This window comes from Doryrhamphus excisus, linkage group LG9, assembly GCF_037039965.1.
Source record: "Doryrhamphus excisus strain RoL-2023G ecotype Guam linkage group LG9, RoL_Dexc_Guam_v1.1, whole genome shotgun sequence".
NCBI classification, from domain to species: Eukaryota; Metazoa; Chordata; class Actinopteri; order Syngnathiformes; family Syngnathidae; genus Doryrhamphus; species Doryrhamphus excisus.
The window spans coordinates 6,372,804-6,395,366 of record NC_136365.1 but is presented as its reverse complement, the minus strand read 5'-3'; the positions used below and the strand labels follow the sequence as shown (position 1 = coordinate 6,395,366).

Sequence of the window (22,563 nt, the reverse complement as noted above, 5' to 3'; positions counted from 1 at the left end):
TGGGCGTTATGTTATGTTATGTTATGTTATGTTATGTTATGTTATGTTATGTTATGTTATGTTATGTTATGTTATGTTATGTTATGTTATGTTATGTTATGTTATGTTATGTTATGTTATGTTATGTTATGTTATAGCTTATAGGGCCACGGTGTCTCCAGTAACTACTCAAAATGTATGTGTCTTAGTTCCTCAGTAAATACTCTACTAATTGACTCCCATATGTTCATTAGTTCCTCAATAACTACTCTAAATATATATGCCTTAGTCATTAGTCCCTCATTATAGTTATTAACTACTAGTAATTAGTAGTAGTAGTAGTTAGTAACTACTCTTCTCATTAGTTCCTCAATAGCTACTCTAAACTTATGTGGCTTAGTCATTAGTTCCATATTAGTTCCTCAGTAACTACTCTAAATGTATGTGCTTTGGTTCCCCAGTAACTACTCTACTCATTGGTTCCTCATTTGTTCTTCATCAGTTTGTCATTAACTATTCTATTGTATGTGCCTTAGTCATTAATTCCTCATTTGTTCATCAGTTCCTCAGTGACTACTCTGAGTATATGTGCCTTAGTCATTAGTTCCTCATTAGTTATTAAGTAACTACTCTAACTGCATAGTATACTTTGGTTCTTCAGCAACTACTCTACTCATTAGTTCCTCATTTGTTAGTCATTAGTTCCATATTAGTTCCTCAATAGCTACTCTAAATTGATGTGGCTTAGTCATTAGTTTTGTATTAGTTTGTCAGTAACTACTCTAAATTCATGTGCCTTGGTCCCTGAGTAACTAGTCAGTCGTTCTAGTAGTAGTACTGGTAGTCCCTCGTTTGTTCTTCATTAGTTCCCCAGTAACTACTTTAAATGTATGTCCCTTAGTCATTCGTTCCTCATTTGTTCTTCATTAGTTATTTGTTCCTGTTCTACCCTCATGTTGTTAACAGTGAGGAATGAATGTGTGACGTAAACGTGCATGACATATTTGTGTTTGACTGGCATCCAGATGTTATTGCAGTGTTTTTATGTACGGCTTTGTCTGAGAGCGAGAACACACTTGGTGAACAACACACAAGTTCTGTCCAAGTAAGAAAAAAGCAAGAGGAGGGCAGGCCACCAAAAGGAGGAAAGTGTCAAATTATGAAGGGACAAAAGAGGTAACTTCACTTCCATGTGAAAGAGAATGATTGCAGTAACAGAATATCGCTTCTTTCTGCAGCTGGTTTGCATTAGCGACATGCCATGTGTCAGCCTCAGTGGAATTCCTCACACACATTCACACTGCCTGCTCGATTCCTTTTTTTTCACCACGCGTCTCCTCTCTGCAACACGTACAACACATTGTTCATTTCCCAAAATTACAAAAAGGTCCAATTGTTGGATGTCAAAACAGGGTTTCCCATAAGAAATCATGTGACGTGAATTCATCTGTTCCAGGGTGAAACTGTCTCTGTCATAAAATCTATATCAGCAGGTTTAAAGTACATTTTTTTGTTTGTATGTTTGTAAAAGTCATAAAGACAATGTAAACAAAGAATAATCAAACTAAAGGAAAGTAAAACTACTTGCCATACTTAACTATTTAAAGATTCTTGCAGATAGAAATAGAGAGGAAACAGGAAGTTATTTTCAGACCCATACTGCCATCTATTGGCATTTTATTGCTGGAATGAAGAATGAGATAATGAATTGTATACAGGAATCCCTTGCCACTTCACGGTTCAAATTTGTACGTTTTTGAAAAATATATTATAAATCATGATGTTTTGTGGTTGAAAATGGCCCACTATGTGTAAAATAATGCATATTCAGGAAATATATTTACATATTTTTTGCCTTCTTAAGCTTAAAATGGCTGAAAGGACAAAAATCTATGTATTTACTATGTACATTTACTAAAATATATCTTATACTGTATATGCGTCATTCTCTTGAAAGGAGTACCAAAAGCATGACATAACAAGCAAAAAGCAAAAGTTATTATGCAACCAATTTGAGTATCATTTGTTCTTTTTCAGTTTGTGAAGAAAAACGTATTATTCTTAATATTATTGTTTTTATTCCATCCGAGCAGGGCACTGTTTACTGAAATTATAGCATTTACATACAAAAATGCTCCACTTTATTAACTTATTTTTGGATAAATGCTTGCTTTGTACTATTATAGAACTACGATAAATGGGTAAGTGTATGGTTTTGCAAAAAAAATCTAATTCAATCACTGAAAAATACAGACGCAAATATTTGCTTGTAGGATATGTTTAGAAAAAATACAGCTAAATCCTCTAGTAGAGGGGTCAGGAGCCAGGAGAGTGATCAATGAAAACCACATATTTGAAATTATTGCTGTGAAAGCCATATAATGTTTTTTTAAACTCTGATATGCCATCATGATGGTATGTATGATTGTGAACAGTTCTTGCTAGAGGCATGTTTTGTATCCATTTGATTATCTTGTCTTTGTCCAAAAAGCCATCAAAAATATTCACTATCATTATATTTTATTTTTACAACACACCTGGGGCCAATAATAAATGGGATGTGGGTCAAAATGGCCCTTGGGCCACACTTAGTTAACATCTACCTGAAGGAATAATCCAATGTACTTTCCTCCCTTTGTGTACTACAGTATTCCCACCAGTGTACAGCTCTATGTTGCTTGTTCCTCCTGTGGAAGAACTTCAAATGGCCAACGTCATGAAGGCTCCGTCTCCTTCTGTAAGTCCGCATAGAACAGACAAACACTTGAGGAAGTGTATTCACCAGAAACAGGAAGTCCCAGTTTGCACTGTAGGTGCCTTTAGAGAAGAAGAGACACATTTGAGGACTGTCAACACCCTTTAAAAACATGCCGTCCTTCAAAAACTATAGACGTCTTTCTGCTCTGTTGAGTTGGATTCTCAATATGCTCCTTCCTTTTTGCATTGGAACTGAACCTCCAAGTAAGCCATCCAAAAACATATACAGCACGTATGATCTGATATATTTGTCTTATTTGTTCCCACAGGATTCATACTTGGCAACACTGTCTTTGTGGCCTTCACGGGCGAAGATCTCCTGGTACATTTTGATCTCAGGCTTCCACTAAACCAAAGTAAAGACGACATGACATGTTTTGACCCTTTTCGCAAGACAATTTTTAATCGGCTCATCCCTCCGACTGTTGGCCAGTCAGAGACGATGAGGGTGGTAGTGCAGCTGCATAAGCTACAGACTTCAGGAGAATATCATTGCCAGTATAAGATGGCCAGAGCTTACTGGTTTGTCCGTCTGCGAGGTGAGTACGAAAAGGAGAGAAAAGACAGAAGGGAATTCTATTGGTGGTCTTGAAGCAGCTAAAATAGCCTCATTTAGCTCTAGATGATAAGGGCAAATATTGTGACTCTTAAATCTGCACGTCATTACAATGTGCAGGTGTACCTAAAGTTGTGACATTTAAAGATATTCATTTTGTGAAAACTACCCTTTCAATGCTTCACGGGTCATTTTACAAGATGGCAAACTTTCAACCCTTGTACATTAACAAATGGAGTGACATTTTGTTGGAAACTACACTACATTCACAGTGGCAGACTTTTTACAGCAATTTACAGCACAATACATCCAGTTACTGCAATCACACACTAAAACCAGACACGGTTTTTGCTGTAGTTGTTGCTTTCACATTGCACTTTGTTGAGAAATGAAGACAACAGAGGGGTTTCTTAAAACTGCTGTATGTCGCCACCACCACCAGATACCCATAGTGGTAACAGAAAAGTATTTTTTCACAATTACAAATTTAAACTGCATAAAAATTGGAGTAAATTGTTGTTCTGCCGGATAAGATGAATAGTTATAGTTAATGAATAATACTCACGGTTGCCTATTCACATAGATTTGCATACCGCATCCACACACACTTTTAAAAGCCTTCTGATAAATGATAGCTAATTTTGGTAGCAGCTGCACGGTGGTCTAGTGGTTAGCATGCACAGCTAGGATACCCGAGTTCAATTCCACCCTCGGCCATCTCTGTGTGGAGTTTGCATGTTCTCCCTGTGCATGCTAGGTTAATTGGTGACTCCAAATTGTCCATAGGTATGAATGTGAGTGTGAATGGTTGTTTGTCTATATGTGCCCTGTGATTGGCTGGCGACCAGTGCAGGGTGCACCCCACCTCTCGCCAGAAGACAGCTGGGATAAGCTCTAGCACCCCCTGCGACCCTCGTGAGGAGAAGCGGTAGAAAATGAATTAATTAATAATTTTGGTCGCTGAACTTGCAAATTGCTATAATTAGCATCCAAGAAACATAGGTAATGTCATGGTAAGTGGAGTAGATGTGACGCTTACAGTACTATTATGATAATAATAATAATATTAAAACTGCAAGCAGTGATGAGCGGGCTCGAGCACCCCGACGCGCTCGGGGGTACGCGCGGGTCGGGGGTACGCGCGGGTCGGGGTGGCGCGCGCGACCGGACGGGCGTGCGGACGCGCCGTACGAAAAACCGCGGCGAGCGGATAAGCGGTAAGGGAGTCACGGCACTTGCAATTTTCCGCCAGGAGGGGGCGGCAGCGGCGGCGAGGCGGGTGCGCGGTCACGTCCCGTCCGACGCCGCGAACCGCCATAAAAAAAGTCACGACGATCGGACCGCGCGGTAGGTCCTTGCGGCGGATATACGTTTCCGCCTGTGGGTGGCGCTATAGAGTGTATGCGCCCACACGGTAACGGACCAGAGGGTACCCCGAACCAACAGAAAAAATTAGGGGCCGATCCGACCGTGCGTAAGGAAGTTACGGCAGATATACATTTCCACCAGTTGGTGGCGCTATAGCGTATGTACACACACTATCATAGACCAGAGGGTACCCCAGACCACCAGAAAAATTTGTGGCCTGATCCGACCATGTGGAAGGAAGTTACGGCTATATACATTTCCACCAGTTGGTGGCGCTATACAGTCTATGTACACACAGTATAACAGACCAGAGATTGACCCAACACACCAAAAAAAATTTCAAGACAATCTGACCATGAATCAGGAAGTTACGGCAGATATACATGTCCACCAGTTGGTGGCGCTGTGTTTTGAACATGGCTTCTGGAGCGTTAAGTGCGTCCTGTCTTGATAGACGTCTCCACCGAAAATCATAGTGATACGTGTAACGGGTGGCGAGGGATAATGAATTGAAACTTCTAGGTGGCGCTAGTGTGTCAATTTAGATTGGTGTCACATGGGAGCACCACCAGGGCGCTCAGGCCTGGATTAAGGCCTCACGTTTAAGATTTCAGCAGCCTGTGACCTTCTTCAGGCAAATGATGACCTTTTGATGGTCAATGGCGAAGGCTGACCATTCGCCGTGGCCACGCCCCCCACATGTGCTTTACACACATCATAGTCCATCAACTGACTTCATCAGTCTGTCAGTCAAACTGTGTATTGACTTTGATGTACATTGCTTCAAGGCAAGGCCAGACACCAGGCAGGGCCAGATATGAAATGGTCAAAGTTTGGTGGCGTGCCACGCCCACATCCTATGGAGCGGCCCAAAATCCTTCGCAATTTAATGTGGGCCATCCGTCTAGTGTCCGTTGATGCAACAACGGACTCATTCGGTCAAACCCCCTAGGAGGAGTTCGTCGAGATACGACCCATACATCCGCCCCCAAATGGCCGCCGCCACCTAAAATGGCCGACTTCCTGTTGGTTTTAGAACATGGGTTCTTGAGACTTTTTTGTGCGTCCTGTCACGAGTGATGTCTCCTCCGAAAATCATGCCGATACGTGCAACGGGAGGCGAGGGATAATTATTTTAAAACTTGTAGGTGGCGCTAGTGAGTCAATTTGGCTTAGTTTCATATGGGGGCCACACCAGGCCGCTCAGGCCTGGATTCTGACCCCCCCTATGAGCTTTCAAGCCCATGCGACCTTTTGCGGGCGAATGATGACCTTTTCTATGTAAATGGCGAGGTCTGAGCATTCGCCGCCAGGCCACGCCCACCACGTTCGCTTTTCCTGCATCATGGTCCATCAACAGGCTTCACCAGGCTGTCAGGCAGTGACCTTGTGACCCTGATGTTCATCTGATGAATCTCCTGGCAGAAAAGGCCTCATGTAGATGACAGGCCTTTAGCCTGTCGCCAATAGGTGGCGCTGCGACGAAATCAGGAAGTGACCTACGGGGACCTTCGGGGCGGGGCCATGATCACATGTACCAAGTATGATGAAGATCTGACCACGTGGAGCCAAGTTATTCACGTCTACAGTTACGCTCAGCGTGCAAGGCCCGGACATATGAAAATGGGCAAAATTTGGGGGCGTGCCACGCCCACATCGTATGGAATATCCCAAAATCCTTCGCAATTTAACGTCGGCCATCCGTCTAGTGTCCGTTGATGCAACAACGGACTCATTCGGTCAAACCCCCTAGGAGGAGTTCGTCGAGATACGACCCATACTTCCGCCCCCAAATGGCCGCCGCCACCTAAAATGGCCGACTTCCTGTTGGTTTTAGAACATGGGTTCTTGAGACTTTTTTGTGCGTCCTGTCACGAGTGATGTCTCCTCCGAAAATCATGCCGATACGTGCAACGGGAGGCGAGGGATAATTATTTTAAAACTTGTAGGTGGCGCTAGTGAGTCAATTTGGCTTAGTTTCATATGGGGGCCACACCAGGCCGCTCAGGCCTGGATTCTGACCCCCCCTATGAGCTTTCAAGCCCATGCGACCTTTTGCGGGCGAATGATGACCTTTTCTATGTAAATGGCGAGGCCTGAGCATTCGCCGCCAGGCCACGCCCACCACGTGCGCTTTTCCTGCATCATGGTCCATCAACAGGCTTCACCAGGCTGTCAGGCAGTGACCTTGTGACCCTGATGTTCATCTGATGAATCTCCTGGCAGAAAAGGCCTCATGTAGATGACACGCCTTTAGCCTGTCGCCAATAGGTGGCGCTGCGACGAAATCAGGAAGTGACCTACGGGGAGCTTCGGGGCGGGGCCATGATCACATGTACCAAGTATGATGAAGATCTGACCACGTGGAGCCAAGTTATTCACGTCTACAGTTACGCTCAGCGTGCAAGGCCGGGGCAGATGAACAAGGGGAAAATTTGGGGGCGTGCCACGCCCACATCGTATGGAATATCCCAAAATCCTTCGCAATTTAACGTCGGCCATCCGTCTAGTGTCCGTTGATGCAACAACGGACTCATTCGGTCAAACCCCCTAGGAGGAGTTCGTCGAGATACGACCCCAACTTCTGGCCCAAAAACGGCCGCCGCCATCCAAAATGGCTGACTTCCTGTTCGTTTTCCAATATGGGTTCTTGAGACTTTTTGGTCCGTCCTGTCACGATAGACGTCTCCACCGAGTTTCGTGACGATAGGTGAAACTGGTGTCGGGGGCTAATTTTTTTTCAAATCCAAGGTGGCGCTAGAGAGTCAATTTTGGAACATTGTTTTCGGGACCCCCACCAGATCGAAATTTTCGCCAGACCTGACGCGCTTGCAAAATTTGGTGAGTTTTCGGGCATGTTGAGGCCCTCAAAATGGCCGTCCTTTCGTCGGAATAATAATAATAATAATAATTAAAACTGCAAGCAGTGATGAGCGGGCTCGAGCACCCCGACGCGCTCGGGGGTACGCGCGGGTCGGGGGTACGCGCGGGTCGGGGTCGCGCGCGCGACCGGACGGGCGCGCGGACGCGCCGTACGAAAAACCGCGGCGAGCGGATAAGCGGTAAGGGAGTCACGGCACTTGCAATTTTCCGCCAGGAGGGGGCGACAGCGGTGGCGAGGCGGGTGCGCGGTCACGTCCCGTCCGACACCGCGAACCGCCATAAAAATATTCACGACGATCGGACCACGCGGTAGGTCCTTGCGGCGGATATACATTTCCGCCTGTGGGTGGCGCTATAGAGTGGTTGGCCCACACGGTAACGGACCGGAGGGTACCCCGAACCAACAGAAAAAATTAGGGGCCGATCCGACCGTGCGTAAGGAAGTTACGGCAGATATACATTTCCACCAGTTGGTGGCGCTATAGCGTATGTACACACACAGTCATAGACCAGAGGGTACCCCAGACCACCAGAAAAAATTTGGGCCTGATCCGACCATGTGGATGGAAGTTACGGCTATATACATTTCCACCAGTTGGTGGCGCTATACAGTCGATGTACACACACAGTCATAGACCAGAGGGTACCCCAAACCACCAGAAAAAATTTGGGCTTGATCCGACCATGTGGATGGAAGTTACGGCTATATACATTTCCACCAGTTGGTGGCGCTATACAGTCGATGTACACACACAGTCATAGACCAGAGGGTACCCCAGACCACCAGAAAAAATTTGGGCCTGATCCGACCATGTGGAAGGAAGTTACGGCTATATACATTTCCACCAGTTGGTGGCGCTATACAGTCTATGTACACACACAGTCATAGACCAGAGGGTACCCCAAACCACCAGAAAAAATTTGGGCTTGATCCGACCATGTGGAAGGAAGTTACGGCTATATACATTTCCACCAGTTGGTGGCGCTATACTGTCTATGTACACACACAGACATAGACCAGAGGGTACCCCAGACCACCAGAAAAATTTGTAGGCTGATCCGACCATGTGGAAGGAAGTTACGGCTATATACATTTCCACCAGTTGGTGGCGCTATACAGTCTATGTACACACAGTATAACAGACCAGAGATTGACCCAACACACCAAAAAAAATTTCAAGACAATCTGACCATGAATCAGGAAGTTACGGCAGATATACATTTCCACCAGTTGGTGGCGCTGTGTTTAGAACATGGCTTCCGGAGCATTAGGTGCGTCCTGTCATGATAGACGTCTCCACCGAAAATCATAGTGATACGTGTAACGGGTGGCGAGGGATAATGAATTGAAACTTCTAGGTGGCGCTAGTGTGTCAATTTAGATTGGTGTCACATGGGAGCACCACCAGGGCGCTCAGGCCTGGATTAAGGCCTCACGTTTAAGATTTCAGCAGCCTGTGACCTTCTGCAGGCAAATGATGACCTTTTGATGGTCAATGGCGAAGGCTGACCATTCGCCGTGGCCACGCCCCCCACATGTGCTTTACACACATCATAGTCCATCAACTGACATCATCAGTCTGTCAGTCAAACTGTGTATTGACTTTGATGTACATTGCTTCAAGGCAAGGCCAGACACCAGACAGGGCCAGATATGAAATGGTCAAAGTTTGGTGGCGTGCCACGCCCACATCCTATGGAGCGGCCCAAAATCCTTCGCAATTTAACGTGGGCCATCCGTCTAGTGTCCGTTGATGCAACAACGGACTCATTCGGTCAAACCCCCTAGGAGGAGTTCGTCAAGATACGACCCATACATCCGCCCCCAAATGGCCGCCGCCACCTAAAATGGCCGACTTCCTGTTGGTTTTAGAACATGGGTTATTGAGACTTTTTTGTGCGTCCTGTCACGAGTGATGTCTCCTCCGAAAATCATGCCGATACGTGCAACGGGAGGCGAGGGATAATTATTTTAAAACTTCTAGGTGGCGCTAGTGAGTCAATTTGGCTTGGTTTCATATGGGGGCCGCACCAGGCCGCTCAGGCCTGGATTCTGACCCCCCCTATGAGTTTTCAAGCCCATGCGACCTTTTGCGGGCGAATGATGACCTTTTCTATGTAAATGGCGAGGCCTGAGCATTCGCCGCCAGGCCACGCCCACCACGTGCGCTTTTCCTGCATCATGGTCCATCAACAGGCTTCACCAGGCTGTCAGGCAGTGACCTTGTGACCCCGATGTTCATCTGATGAATCTCCTGGCAGAAAAGGCCTCATGTAGATGACACGCCTTTAGCCTGTCGCCAATAGGTGGCGCTGCGACGAAATCAGGAAGTGACCTACGGGGACCTTCGGGGCGGGGCCATGATCACATGTACCAAGTATGATGAAGATCTGACCACGTGGAGCCAAGTTATTCACGTCTACAGTTACGCTCAGCGTGCAAGGCCCGGACATATGAAAATGGGCAAAATTTGGGGGCGTGCCACGCCCACATCGTATGGAATATCCCAAAATCCTTCGCAATTTAACGTCGGCCATCCGTCTATTGTCCGTTGATGCAACAACGGACTCATTTGGTCAAACCCCCTAGGAGGAGTTCGTCGAGATACGACCCCAACTTCTGGCACGAAAAAGGCCGCCGCCATCCAAAATGGCCGACTTCCTGTTCGTTTTCCAATATGGGTTCTTGAGACTTTTTGGTCCGTCCTGTCACGATAGACGTCTCCACCAAGTTTCGTGACGATAGGTGAAACTGGTGGCGGGGGCCAATTTTTTCAAAAATTAAAGGTGGCGCTAGAGAGTCAATTTTGGAACATTGTTTTCGGGACCCCCACCAGATCGAAATTTTCGCCAGACCTGACGCGCTTGCAAAATTTGGTGAGTTTTCGGGCATGTTAAGGCCCTCAAAATGGCCGTCCTTTCGTCGGAATAATAATAATAATAATTAAAACTGCAAGCAGTGATGAGCGGGCTCGAGCACCCCGACGCGCTCGGGGGTACGCGCGGGTCGGGGGTACGCGCGGGTCGGGGTCGCACGCGCGACCGGACGGGCGCGCGGACGCGCCGTACGAAAAACCGCGGCGAGCGGATAAGCGGTAAGGGAGTCACGGCACTTGCAATTTTCCGCCAGGAGGGGGCGACAGCGGTGGCGAGGCGGGTGCGCGGTCACGTCCCGTCCGACACCGCGAACCGCCATAAAAAAGTTCACGACGATCGGACCACGCGGTAGGTCCTTGCGGCGGATATACGTTTCCGCCTGTGGGTGGCGCTATATAGTGGTTGGCCCACACGGTAACGGACCGGAGGGTACCCCGAACCAACAGAAAAAATTAGGGGCCGATCCGACCGTGCGTAAGGAAGTTACGGCAGATATACATTTCCACCAGTTGGTGGCGCTATAGCGTATGTACACACACAGTCATAGACCAGAGGGTACCCCAGACCACCAGAAAAAATTTGGGCCTGATCCGACCATGTGGAAGGAAGTTACGGCTATATACATTTCCACCAGTTGGTGGCGCTATACAGTCTATGTACACACACAGTCATAGACCAGAGGGTACCCCAGACCACCAGAAAAAATTTGGGCCTGATCCGACCATGTGGAAGGAAGTTACGGCTATATACATTTCCACCAGTTGGTGGCGCTATACAGTCTATGTACACACACAGTCATAGACCAGAGGGTACCCCAAACCACCAGAAAAAATTTGGGCTTGATCCGACCATGTGGAAGGAAGTTACGGCTATATACATTTCCACCAGTTGGTGGCGCTATAGAGTCTATGTACACACAGTATAACAGACCAGAGATTGACCCAACACACCAAAAAAAATTTCAAGACAATCTGACCATGAATCAGGAAGTTACGGCAGATATACATTTCCACCAGTTGGTGGCGCTGTGTTTAGAACATGGCTTCTGGAGCATTAGGTGCGTCCTGTCATGATAGACGTCTCCACCGAAAATCATAGTGATACGTGTAACGGGTGGCGAGGGATAATGAATTGAAACTTCTAGGTGGCGCTAGTGTGTCAATTTAGATTGGTGTCACATGGGAGCACCACCAGGGCGCTCAGGCCTGGATTAAGGCCTCACGTTTAAGATTTCAGCAGCCTGTGACCTTCTGCAGGCAAATGATGACCTTTTGATGGTCAATGGCGAAGGCTGACCATTCGCCGTGGCCACGCCCCCCACATGTGCTTTACACACATCATAGTCCATCAACTGACATCATCAGTCTGTCAGTCAAACTGTGTATTGACTTTGATGTACATTGCTTCAAGGCAAGGCCAGACACCAGGCAGGGCCAGATATGAAATGGTCAAAGTTTGGTGGCGTGCCACGCCCACATCCTATGGAGCGGCCCAAAATCCTTCGCAATTTAACGTGGGCCATCCGTCTAGTGTCCGTTGATGCAACAACGGACTCATTCGGTCAAACCCCCTAGGAGGAGTTCGTCAAGATACGACCCATACATCCGCCCCCAAATGGCCGCCGCCACCTAAAATGGCCGACTTCCTGTTGGTTTTAGAACATGGGTTATTGAGACTTTTTTGTGCGTCCTGTCACGAGTGATGTCTCCTCCGAAAATCATGCCGATACGTGCAACGGGAGGCGAGGGATAATTATTTTAAAACTTCTAGGTGGCGCTAGTGAGTCAATTTGGCTTGGTTTCATATGGGGGCCACACCAGGCCGCTCAGGCCTGGATTCTGACCCCCCCTATGAGTTTTCAAGCCCATGCGACCTTTTGCGGGCGAATGATGACCTTTTCTATGTAAATGGCGAGGCCTGAGCATTCGCCACCAGGCCACGCCCACCACGTGCGCTTTTCCTGCATCATGGTCCATCAACAGGCTTCACCAGGCTGTCAGGCAGTGACCTTGTGACCCCGATGTTCATCTGATGAATCTCCTGGCAGAAAAGGCCTCATGTAGATGACACGCCTTTAGCCTGTCGCCAATAGGTGGCGCTGCGACGAAATCAGGAAGTGACCTACGGGGACCTTCTGGGCGGGGCCATGATCACATGTACCAAGTATGATGAAGATCTGACCACGTGGAGCCAAGTTATTCACGTCTACAGTTACGCTCAGCGTGCAAGGCCCGGACATATGAAAATGGGCAAAATTTGGGGGCGTGCCACGCCCACATCGTATGGAATATCCCAAAATCCTTCGCAATTTAACGTCGGCCATCCGTCTAGTGTCCGTTGATGCAACAACGGACTCATTTGGTCAAACCCCCTAGGAGGAGTTCGTCGAGATACGACCCCAACTTCTGGCACGAAAAAGGCCGCCCCATCCAAAATGGCCGACTTCCTGTTCGTTTTCCAATATGGGTTCTTGAGACTTTTTGGTCCGTCCTGTCACGATAGACGTCTCCACCAAGTTTCGTGACGATAGGTGAAACTGGTGGCGGGGGCCAATTTTTTAAAAAATTAAAGGTGGCGCTAGAGAGTCAATTTTGGAACATTGTTTTCGGGACCCCCACCAGATCGAAATTTTCGCCAGACCTGACGCGCTTGCAAAATTTGGTGAGTTTTCGGGCATGTTAAGGCCCTCAAAATGGCCGTCCTTTCGTCAGAATAAAAAACGGAACGATTACAATAGGGCTTTCGCACTGGTCAGTGCTCGAGCCCTAATTAAAACTGCAAGCAGTGATGAGCGGGCTCGAGCACCCCGACGCGCTCGGGGGTACGCGCGGGTCGGGGGTACGCGCGGGTCGGGGTCGCGCGCGCGACCGGACGGGCGCGGGGACGCGCCGTACGAAAAACCGCGGCGAGCGGATAAGCGGTAAGGGAGTCACGGCACTTGCAATTTTCCGCCAGGAGGGGGCGACAGCGGCGGCGAGGCGGGTGCGCGGTCACGTCCCGTCCGACACCGCGAACCGCCATAAAAAAATTCACGACGATCGGACCACGCGGTAGGTCCTTGCGGCGGATATACGTTTCCGCCTGTGGGTGGCGCTATAGAGTGGTTGGCCCACACGGTAACGGACCGGAGGGTACCCCGAACCAACAGAAAAAATTAGGGGCCGATCCGACCGTGTGTAAGGAAGTTACGGCAGATATACATTTCCACCAGTTGGTGGCGCTATAGCGTATGTACACACACAGTCATAGACCAGAGGGTACCCCAGACCACCAGAAAAAATTTGGGCCTGATCCGACCATGTGGAAGGAAGTTACGGCTATATACATTTCCACCAGTTGGTGGCGCTATAGAGTCTATGTACACACACAGTCATAGACCAGAGGGTACCCCAAACCACCAGAAAAAATTTGGGCTTGATCCGACCATGTGGATGGAAGTTACGGCTATATACATTTCCACCAGTTGGTGGCGCTATACAGTCTATGTACACACACAGTCATAGACCAGAGGGTACCCCAGACCACCAGAAAAAATTTGGGCCTGATCCGACCATGTGGAAGGAAGTTACGGCTATATACATTTCCACCAGTTGGTGGCGCTATACAGTCTATGTACACACACAGTCATAGACCAGAGGGTACCCCAAACCACCAGAAAAAATTTGGGCTTGATCCGACCATGTGGAAGGAAGTTACGGCTATATACATTTCCACCAGTTGGTGGCGCTATAGAGTCTATGTACACACAGTATAACAGACCAGAGATTGACCCAACACACCAAAAAAAATTTCAAGACAATCTGACCATGAATCAGGAAGTTACGGCAGATATACATTTCCACCAGTTGGTGGCGCTGTGTTTAGAACATGGCTTCTGGAGCATTAGGTGCGTCCTGTCATGATAGACGTCTCCACCGAAAATCATAGTGATACGTGTAACGGGTGGCGAGGGATAATGAATTGAAACTTCTAGGTGGCGCTAGTGTGTCAATTTAGATTGGTGTCACATGGGAGCACCACCAGGGCGCTCAGGCCTGGATTAAGGCCTCACGTTTAAGATTTCAGCAGCCTGTGACCTTCTGCAGGCAAATGATGACCTTTTGATGGTCAATGGCGAAGGCTGACCATTCGCCGTGGCCACGCCCCCCACATGTGCCTTACACACATCATAGTCCATCAACTGACATCATCAGTCTGTCAGTCAAACTGTGTATTGACTTTGATGTACATTGCTTCAAGGCAAGGCCAGACACCAGGCAGGGCCAGATATGAAATGGTCAAAGTTTGATGGCGTGCCACGCCCACATCCTATGGAGCGGCCCAAAATCCTTCGCAATTTAACGTGGGCCATCCGTCTAGTGTCCGTTGATGCAACAACGGACTAATTCGGTCAAACCCCCTAGGAGGAGTTCGTCAAGATACGACCCATACATCCGCCCCCAAATGGCCGCCGCCACCTAAAATGGCCGACTTCCTGTTGGTTTTAGAACATGGGTTATTGAGACTTTTTTGAGCGTCCTGTCACGAGTGATGTCTCCTCCGAAAATCATGCCGATACGTGCAACGGGAGGCGAGGGATAATTATTTTAAAACTTCTAGGTGGCGCTAGTGAGTCAATTTGGCTTGGTTTCATATGGGGGCCACACCAGGCCGCTCAGGCCTGGATTCTGACCCCCCCTATGAGTTTTCAAGCCCATGCGACCTTTTGCGGGCGAATGATGACCTTTTCTATGTAAATGGCGAGGCCTGAGCATTCGCCGCCAGGCCACGCCCACCACGTGCGCTTTTCCTGCATCATGGTCCATCAACAGGCTTCACCAGGCTGTCAGGCAGTGACCTTGTGACCCTGATGTTCATCTGATGAATCTCCTGGCAGAAAAGGCCTCATGTAGATGACACGCCTTTAGCCTGTCGCCAAAAGGTGGCGCTGCGACGAAATCAGGAAGTGACCGACGGGGACCTTCGGGGCGGGGCCATGATCACATGTACCAAGTATGATGAAGATCTGACCACGTGGAGCCAAGTTATTCACGTCTACAGTTACGCTCAGCGTGCAAGGCCCGGACATATGAAAATGGGCAAAATTTGGGGGCGTGCCACGCCCACATCGTATGGAATATCCCAAAATCCTTCGCAATTTAACGTCGGCCATTCGTCTAGTGTCCGTTGATGCAACAACGGACTCATTTGGTCAAACCCCCTAGGAGGAGTTCGTCGAGATACGACCCCAACTTCTGGCACGAAAACGGCCGCCGCCATCCAAAATGGCCGACTTCCTGTTCGTTTTCCAATATGGGTTCTTGAGACTTTTTGGTCCGTCCTGTCACGATAGACGTCTCCACCAAGTTTCGTGACGATAGGTGAAACTGGTGGCGGGGGCCAATTTTTTCAAAAATTAAAGGTGGCGCTAGAGAGTCAATTTTGGAACATTGTTTTCGGGACCCCCACTAGATCGAAATTTTCGCCAGACCTGACGCGCTTGCAAAATTTGGTGAGTTTTCGGGCATGTTAAGGCCCTCAAAATGGCCGTCCTTTCGTCAGAATAAAAAACGGAACGATTACAATAGGGCTTTCGCACTGGTCAGTGCTCGAGCCCTAATAAAAAACGGAACGATTACAATAGGGCTTTCGCACTGGTCAGTGCTCGAGCCCTAATAATAATTAAAACTGCAAGCAGTGATGAGCGGGCTCGAGCACCCCGACGCGCTCGGGGGTACGCGCGGGTCGGGGGTACGCGCGGGTCGGGGGCGCACGCGCGACCGGACGGGCGCGTGCGTGACCGGACAGGCGCGCGGACACGCCGTAGGAAAAACCGCGGTGATCGGATAAGCGGTAAGGGAGTTACGGCATTTACAAATTTCCGCCAGGAGGGGGCGACACCGCCGGCGAGGCGGGTGCGCGGTCACGTCTCGTCCGACGCCCCGAACCGCCATAAAAAAATTCATGACGATCGGACCGCGCGGTAGGTACTTGCGGCGGATATACGTTTCCGCCTGCGGGTGGCGCTATAGAGTCTATGCGCCCACACGGTAACGGACCGGAGGGTACCCCGAACCACCAGAAAAAATTTGGTGCCGATCCGACGGTGCAGAAGGAAGTTACGGCAGATATACATTTCCACCAGTTGGTGGCGCTATAGCGTATGTACACACACTGTCATAGACCAGAGGGTACCCCAGACCACCAGAAAAAATTTGGGCCTGATTTGACCATGTGTAAGGAAGTTACGGCTATATACATTTCCACCAGTTGGTGGCGCTATACAGTCGATGTACACACACGGTCATAGACCAGAGGGTACCCCAGACCACCAGAAAAAATTTGGGCCTGATCCGACCATGTGGAAGGAAGTTACGGCAGATATACCTTTCCACCAGTTGGTGGCGCTATACAGTCTATGTACACACACTGTCATAGACCAGAGGGTACCCCAGACCACCAGAAAAAATTTGGGCCTGATCCGACCATGTGGAAGGAAGTTACGGCTATATACATTTCCACCAGTTGGTGGCGCTATACAGTCTATGTACACACAGTATAACAGACCAGAGATTGACCCAACACACCAAAAAAAATTTCAAGACAATCTGACCATGAATCAGGAAGTTACGGCAGATATACATGTCCACCAGTTGGTGGCGCTGTGTTTTGAACATGGCTTCTGGAGCGTTAAGTGCGTCCTGTCTTGATAGACGTCTCCACCGAAAATCATAGTGATACGTGTAACGGGTGGCGAGGGATAATGAATTGAAACTTCTAGGTGGCGCTAGTGTGTCAATTTAGATTGGTGTCACATGGGAGCACCACCAGGGCGCTCAGGCCTGGATTAAGGCCTCACGTTTAAGATTTCAGCAGCCTGTGACCTTCTGCAGGCAAATGATGACCTTTTGATGGTCAATGGCGAAGGCTGACCATTCGCCGTGGCCACGCCCCCCACATGTGCTTTACACACATCATAGTCCATCAACTGACTTCATCAGTCTGTCAGTCAAACTGTGTATTGACTTTGATGTACATTGCTTCAAGGCAAGGCCAGACACCAGGCAGGGCCAGATATGAAATGGTCAAAGTTTGGTGGCGTGCCACGCCCACATCCTATGGAGCGGCCCAAAATCCTTCGCAATTTAACGTGGGCCATCCGTCTAGTGTCCGTTGATGCAACAACGGACTCATTCGGTCAAACCCCCTAGGAGGAGTTCGTCGAGATACGACCCCTACATCCGCCCCCAAATGGCCGCCGCCACCTAAAATGGCCGACTTCCTGTTGGTTTTAGAACATGGGTTCTTGAGACTTTTTTGTGCGTCCTGTCACGAGTGATGTCTCCTCCGAAAATCATGCCGATACGTGCAACGGGAGGCGAGGGATAATTATTTTAAAACTTGTAGGTGGCGCTAGTGAGTCAATTTGGCTTAGTTTCATATGGGGGCCACACCAGGCCGCTCAGGCCTGGATTCTGACCCCCCCTATGAGCTTTCAAGCCCATGCGACCTTTTGCGGGCGAATGATGACCTTTTCTATGTAAATGGCGAGGTCTGAGCATTCGCCGCCAGGCCACGCCCACCACGTGCGCTTTTCCTGCATCATGGTCCATCAACAGGCTTCACCAGGCTGTCAGGCAGTGACCTTGTGACCCTGATGTTCATCTGATGAATCTCCTGGCAGAAAAGGCCTCATGTAGATGACACGCCTTTAGCCTGTCGCCAATAGGTGGCGCTGCGACGAAATCAGGAAGTGACCTACGGGGACCTTCGGGGCGGGGCCATGATCACATGTACCAAGTATGATGAAGATCTGACCACGTGGAGCCAAGTTATTCACGTCTACAGTTACGCTCAGCGTGCAAGGCCGGGGCAGATGAAAAAGGGCAAAATTTGGGGGCGTGCCACGCCCACATCGTATGGAATATCCCAAAATCCTTCGCAATTTAACGTCGGCCATCCGTCTAGGGTCCGTTGATGCTACAACGGACTCATTCGGTCAAACCCCCTAGGAGGAGTTCGTCGAGATACGACCCCAACTTCTGGCCCAAAAAAGGCCGGCGCCATCCAAAATGGCCGACTTCCTGTTCGTTTAGCAATATGGGTTCTTGAGACTTTTTGGTCCGTCCTGTCACGATAGACGTCTCCACCAAGTTTCGTGACGATAGGTGAAACTGGTGTCGGGGGCCAATTTTTTCAAAGATAAAAGGTGGCGCTAGAGAGTCAATTTTGGAACATTGTTTTCGGGACCCCCACCAGATCGAAATTTTCGGCAGACCTGACGCGCTTGGAAAATTTGGTGAGTTTTCGGGCATGTTCAGGCCCTCAAAATGGCCGTCCTTTCGTCAGAATAATAATAATAATTAAAACTGCAAGCAGTGATGAGCGGGCTCGAGCACCCCGACGCGCTCGGGGGTACGCGCGGGTCGGGGGTACGCGCGGGTCGGGGTCGCGCGCGCGACCGGACGGGCGCGCGGACGCGCCGTACGAAAAACCGCGGCGAGCGGATAAGCGGTAAGGGAGTCACGGCACTTGCAATTTTCCGCCAAGAGGGGGCGACAGCGGCGGCGAGGCGGGTGCGCGGTCACGTCCCGTCCGACGCCGCGAACCGCCATAAAAAAATTCACGACGATCGGACCGCACGGTAGGTCCTTGCGGCGGATATACGTTTCCGCCTGTGGGTGGCGCTATAGAGTGTATGCGCCCACACGGTAACGGACCGGAGGGTACCCCGAACCAACAGAAAAAATTAGGGGCCGATCCGACCGTGCGTAAGGAAGTTACGGCAGATATACATTTCCACCAGTTGGTGGCGCTATAGCGTATGTACACACACTGTCATAGACCAGAGGGTACCCCAGACCACCAGAAAAAATTTGGGCCTGATCCGACCATGTGGAAGGAAGTTACGGCTATATACATTTCCACCAGTTGGTGGCGCTATACAGTCTATGTACACACACAGTCATAGACCAGAGGGTACCCCAAACCACTAGAAAAAATTTGGGCTTGATCCGACCATGTGGAAGGAAGTTACGGCTATATACATTTCCACCAGTTGGTGGCGCTATAGAGTCTATGTACACACACAGTCATAGACCAGAGGGTACCCCAGACCACCAGAAAAATTTGTGGCCTGATCCGACCATGTGGAAGGAAGTTACGGCTATATACATTTCCACCAGTTGGTGGCGCTATACTGTCTATGTACACACACAGACATAGACCAGAGGGTACCTCAGACCAGCAGAAAATTTTGTGGCCTGATCCGACCATGTGGAAGGAAGTTACGGCTATATACATTTCCACCAGTTGGTGGCGCTATAGAGTCTATGTACACACACAGTCATAGACCAGAGGGTACCCCAAACCACCAGAAAAAATTTGGGCTTGATCCGACCATGTGGAAGGAAGTTACGGCTATATACATTTCCACCAGTTGGTGGCGCTATACTGTCTATGTACACACACAGACATAGACCAGAGGGTACCCCAGACCACCAGAAAATTTTGTGGGCTGATCCGACCATGTGGAAGGAAGTTACGGCTATATACATTTCCACCAGTTGGTGGCGCTATAGAGTCTATGTACACACACAGTCATAGACCAGAGGGTACCCCAGACCACCAGAAAAAATTTGGGCTTGATCCGACCATGTGGAAGGAAGTTACGGCTATATACATTTCCACCAGTTGGTGGCGCTATACTGTCTATGTACACACACAGACATAGACCAGAGGGTACCCCAAACCACCAGAAAAATTTGTGGCCCGATCCGACCATGTGGAAGGAAGTTACGGCTATATACATTTCCACCAGTTGGTGGCGCTATACAGTCTATGTACACACACAGTCATAGACCAGAGGGTACCCCAAACCACCAGAAAAAATTTGGGCTTGATCCGACCATGTGGAAGGAAGTTACGGCTATATACATTTCCACCAGTTGGTGGCGCTATACTGTCTATGTACACACACAGACATAGACCAGAGGGCACCCCAGACCACAAGAAAAATTTGTGGCCTGATCCGACCATGTGGAAGGAAGTTACGGCTATATACATTTCCACCAGTTGGTGGCGCTATACAGTGTATGTACACACACAGTCATAGACCAGAGGGTACCCCAGACCACCAGAAAAAATTGTGGCCTGATCCGACCATGTGGAAGGAAGTTACGGCTATATACATTTCCACCAGTTGGTGGCGCTATACAGTCTATGTACACACACAGTCATAGACCAGAGGGTACCCCAAACCACCAGAAAAAATTTGGGCTTGATCCGACCATGTGGAAGGAAGTTACGGCTATATACATTTCCACCAGTTGGTGGCGCTATACTGTCTATGAACACACACAGACATAGACCAGAGGGTACCCCAGACCACCAGAAAAATTTGTGGCCCGATCCGACCATGTGGAAGGAAGTTACGGCTATATACATTTCCACCAGTTGGTGGCGCTATAGAGTCTACGTACACACAGTATAACAAACCAGAGATTGACCCAACACACCAAAAAAAATTTCAAGACAATCTGACCATGAATCAGGAAGTTACGGCAGATATACATTTCCACCAGTTGGTGGCGCTGTGTTTTGAACATGGCTTCTGGAGCGTTAAGTGCGTCCTGTCATGATAGACGTCTCCACCGAAAATCATAGTGATACGTGTAACGGGTGGCGAGGGATAATGAATTGAAACTTCTAGGTGGCGCTAGTGTGTCAATTTAGATTGGTGTCACATGGGAGCACCACCAGGGCGCTCAGGCCTGGATTAAGGCCTCACGTTTAAGATTTCAGCAGCCTGTGACCTTCTGCAGGCAAATGATGACCTTTTGATGGTCAATGGCGAAGGCTGACCATTCGCCGTGGCCACGCCCCCCACATGTGCTTTACACACATCACAGTCCATCGACTGACATCATCAGTCTGTCAGTCAAACTGTGTATTGACTTTGATGTACATTGCTTCAAGGCAAGGCCAGACACCAGGCAGGGCCAGATATGAAATGGTCAAAGTTTGGTGGCGTGCCACGCCCACATCCTATGGAGCAGGCCAAAATCCTTCGCAATTTAACGTGGGCCATCCGTCTAGTGTCCGTTGATGCTACAACGGACTCATTCGGTCAAACCCCCTAGGAGGAGTTCGTCGAGATACGACCCATACATCCGCCCCCAAATGGCCGCCGCCACCTAAAATGGCCGACTTCCTGTTGGTTTTTGAACATGGGTTCTTGAGACTTTTTTGTGCGTCCTGTCACGAGTGATGTCTCCTCCGAAAATCATGCCGATACGTGCAACGGGAGGCGAGGGATAATTATTTTAAAACTTCTAGGTGGCGCTAGTGAGTCAATTTGGCTTGGTTTCATATGGGGGCCACACCAGGCCGCTCAGGCCTGGATTCTGCCCCCCCCTATGAGTTTTCAAGCCCATGCGACCTTTTGCGGGCGAATGATGAGCTGTTCTATGTAAATGGCGAGGCCTGAGCATTCGCCGCCAGGCCACGCCCACCACGTGCGCTTTTCCTGCATCATGGTCCATCAACAGGCTTCACCAGGCTGTCAGGCAGTGACCTTGTGACCCTGATGTTCATCTGATGAATCTCCTGGCAGAAAAGGCCTCATGTAGATGACACGCCTTTAGCCTGTCGCCAATAGGTGGCGCTGCGACGAAATCAGGAAGTGACCTACGGGGACCTTCGGGGCGGGGCCATGATCACATGTACCAAGTATGATGAAGATCTGACCACGTGGAGCCAAGTTATTCACGTCTACAGTTACGCTCAGCGTGCAAGGCCCGGACATATGAAAATGGGCAAAATTTGGGGGCGTGCCACGCCCACATCGTATGGAATATCCCAAAATCCTTCGCAATTTAACGTCGGCCATCCGTCTAGTGTCCGTTGATGCAACAACGGACTCATTCGGTCAAACCCCCTAGGAGGAGTTCGTCGAGATACGACCCCAACTTCTGGCACGAAAAAGGCCGCCGCCATCCAAAATGGCCGACTTCCTGTTCGTTTTCCAATATGGGTTCTTGAGACTTTTTGGTCCGTCCTGTCACGATAGACGTCTCCACCAAGTTTCGTGACGATAGGTGAAACTGGTGGCGGGGGCCAATTTTTTCAAAAATTAAAGGTGGCGCTAGAGAGTCAATTTTGGA

The 22,563-nt window shown here is 49.1% G+C and overlaps 1 protein-coding gene across 2 annotated transcripts in view; it reads left to right on the top strand.

Moving 5' to 3' along the window:
• Positions 1 to 2,792: 2,792 nt before the first annotated feature.
• Positions 2,793 to 22,563, top strand: part of nfam1 (NFAT activating protein with ITAM motif 1) — a 43,994-nt gene continuing 24,223 nt past the window's right edge. For both annotated transcript variants that reach the window (XM_058046182.2, XM_058046181.2), the window contains exons 1-2: positions 2,793 to 2,940; positions 3,006 to 3,275. In XM_058046182.2, the coding sequence (XP_057902165.2) occupies positions 2,847 to 2,940; positions 3,006 to 3,275 (364 nt within the window). In that variant the 5' untranslated portion in view covers positions 2,793 to 2,846. The remainder of the gene's footprint in view (positions 2,941 to 3,005; positions 3,276 to 22,563) is intronic.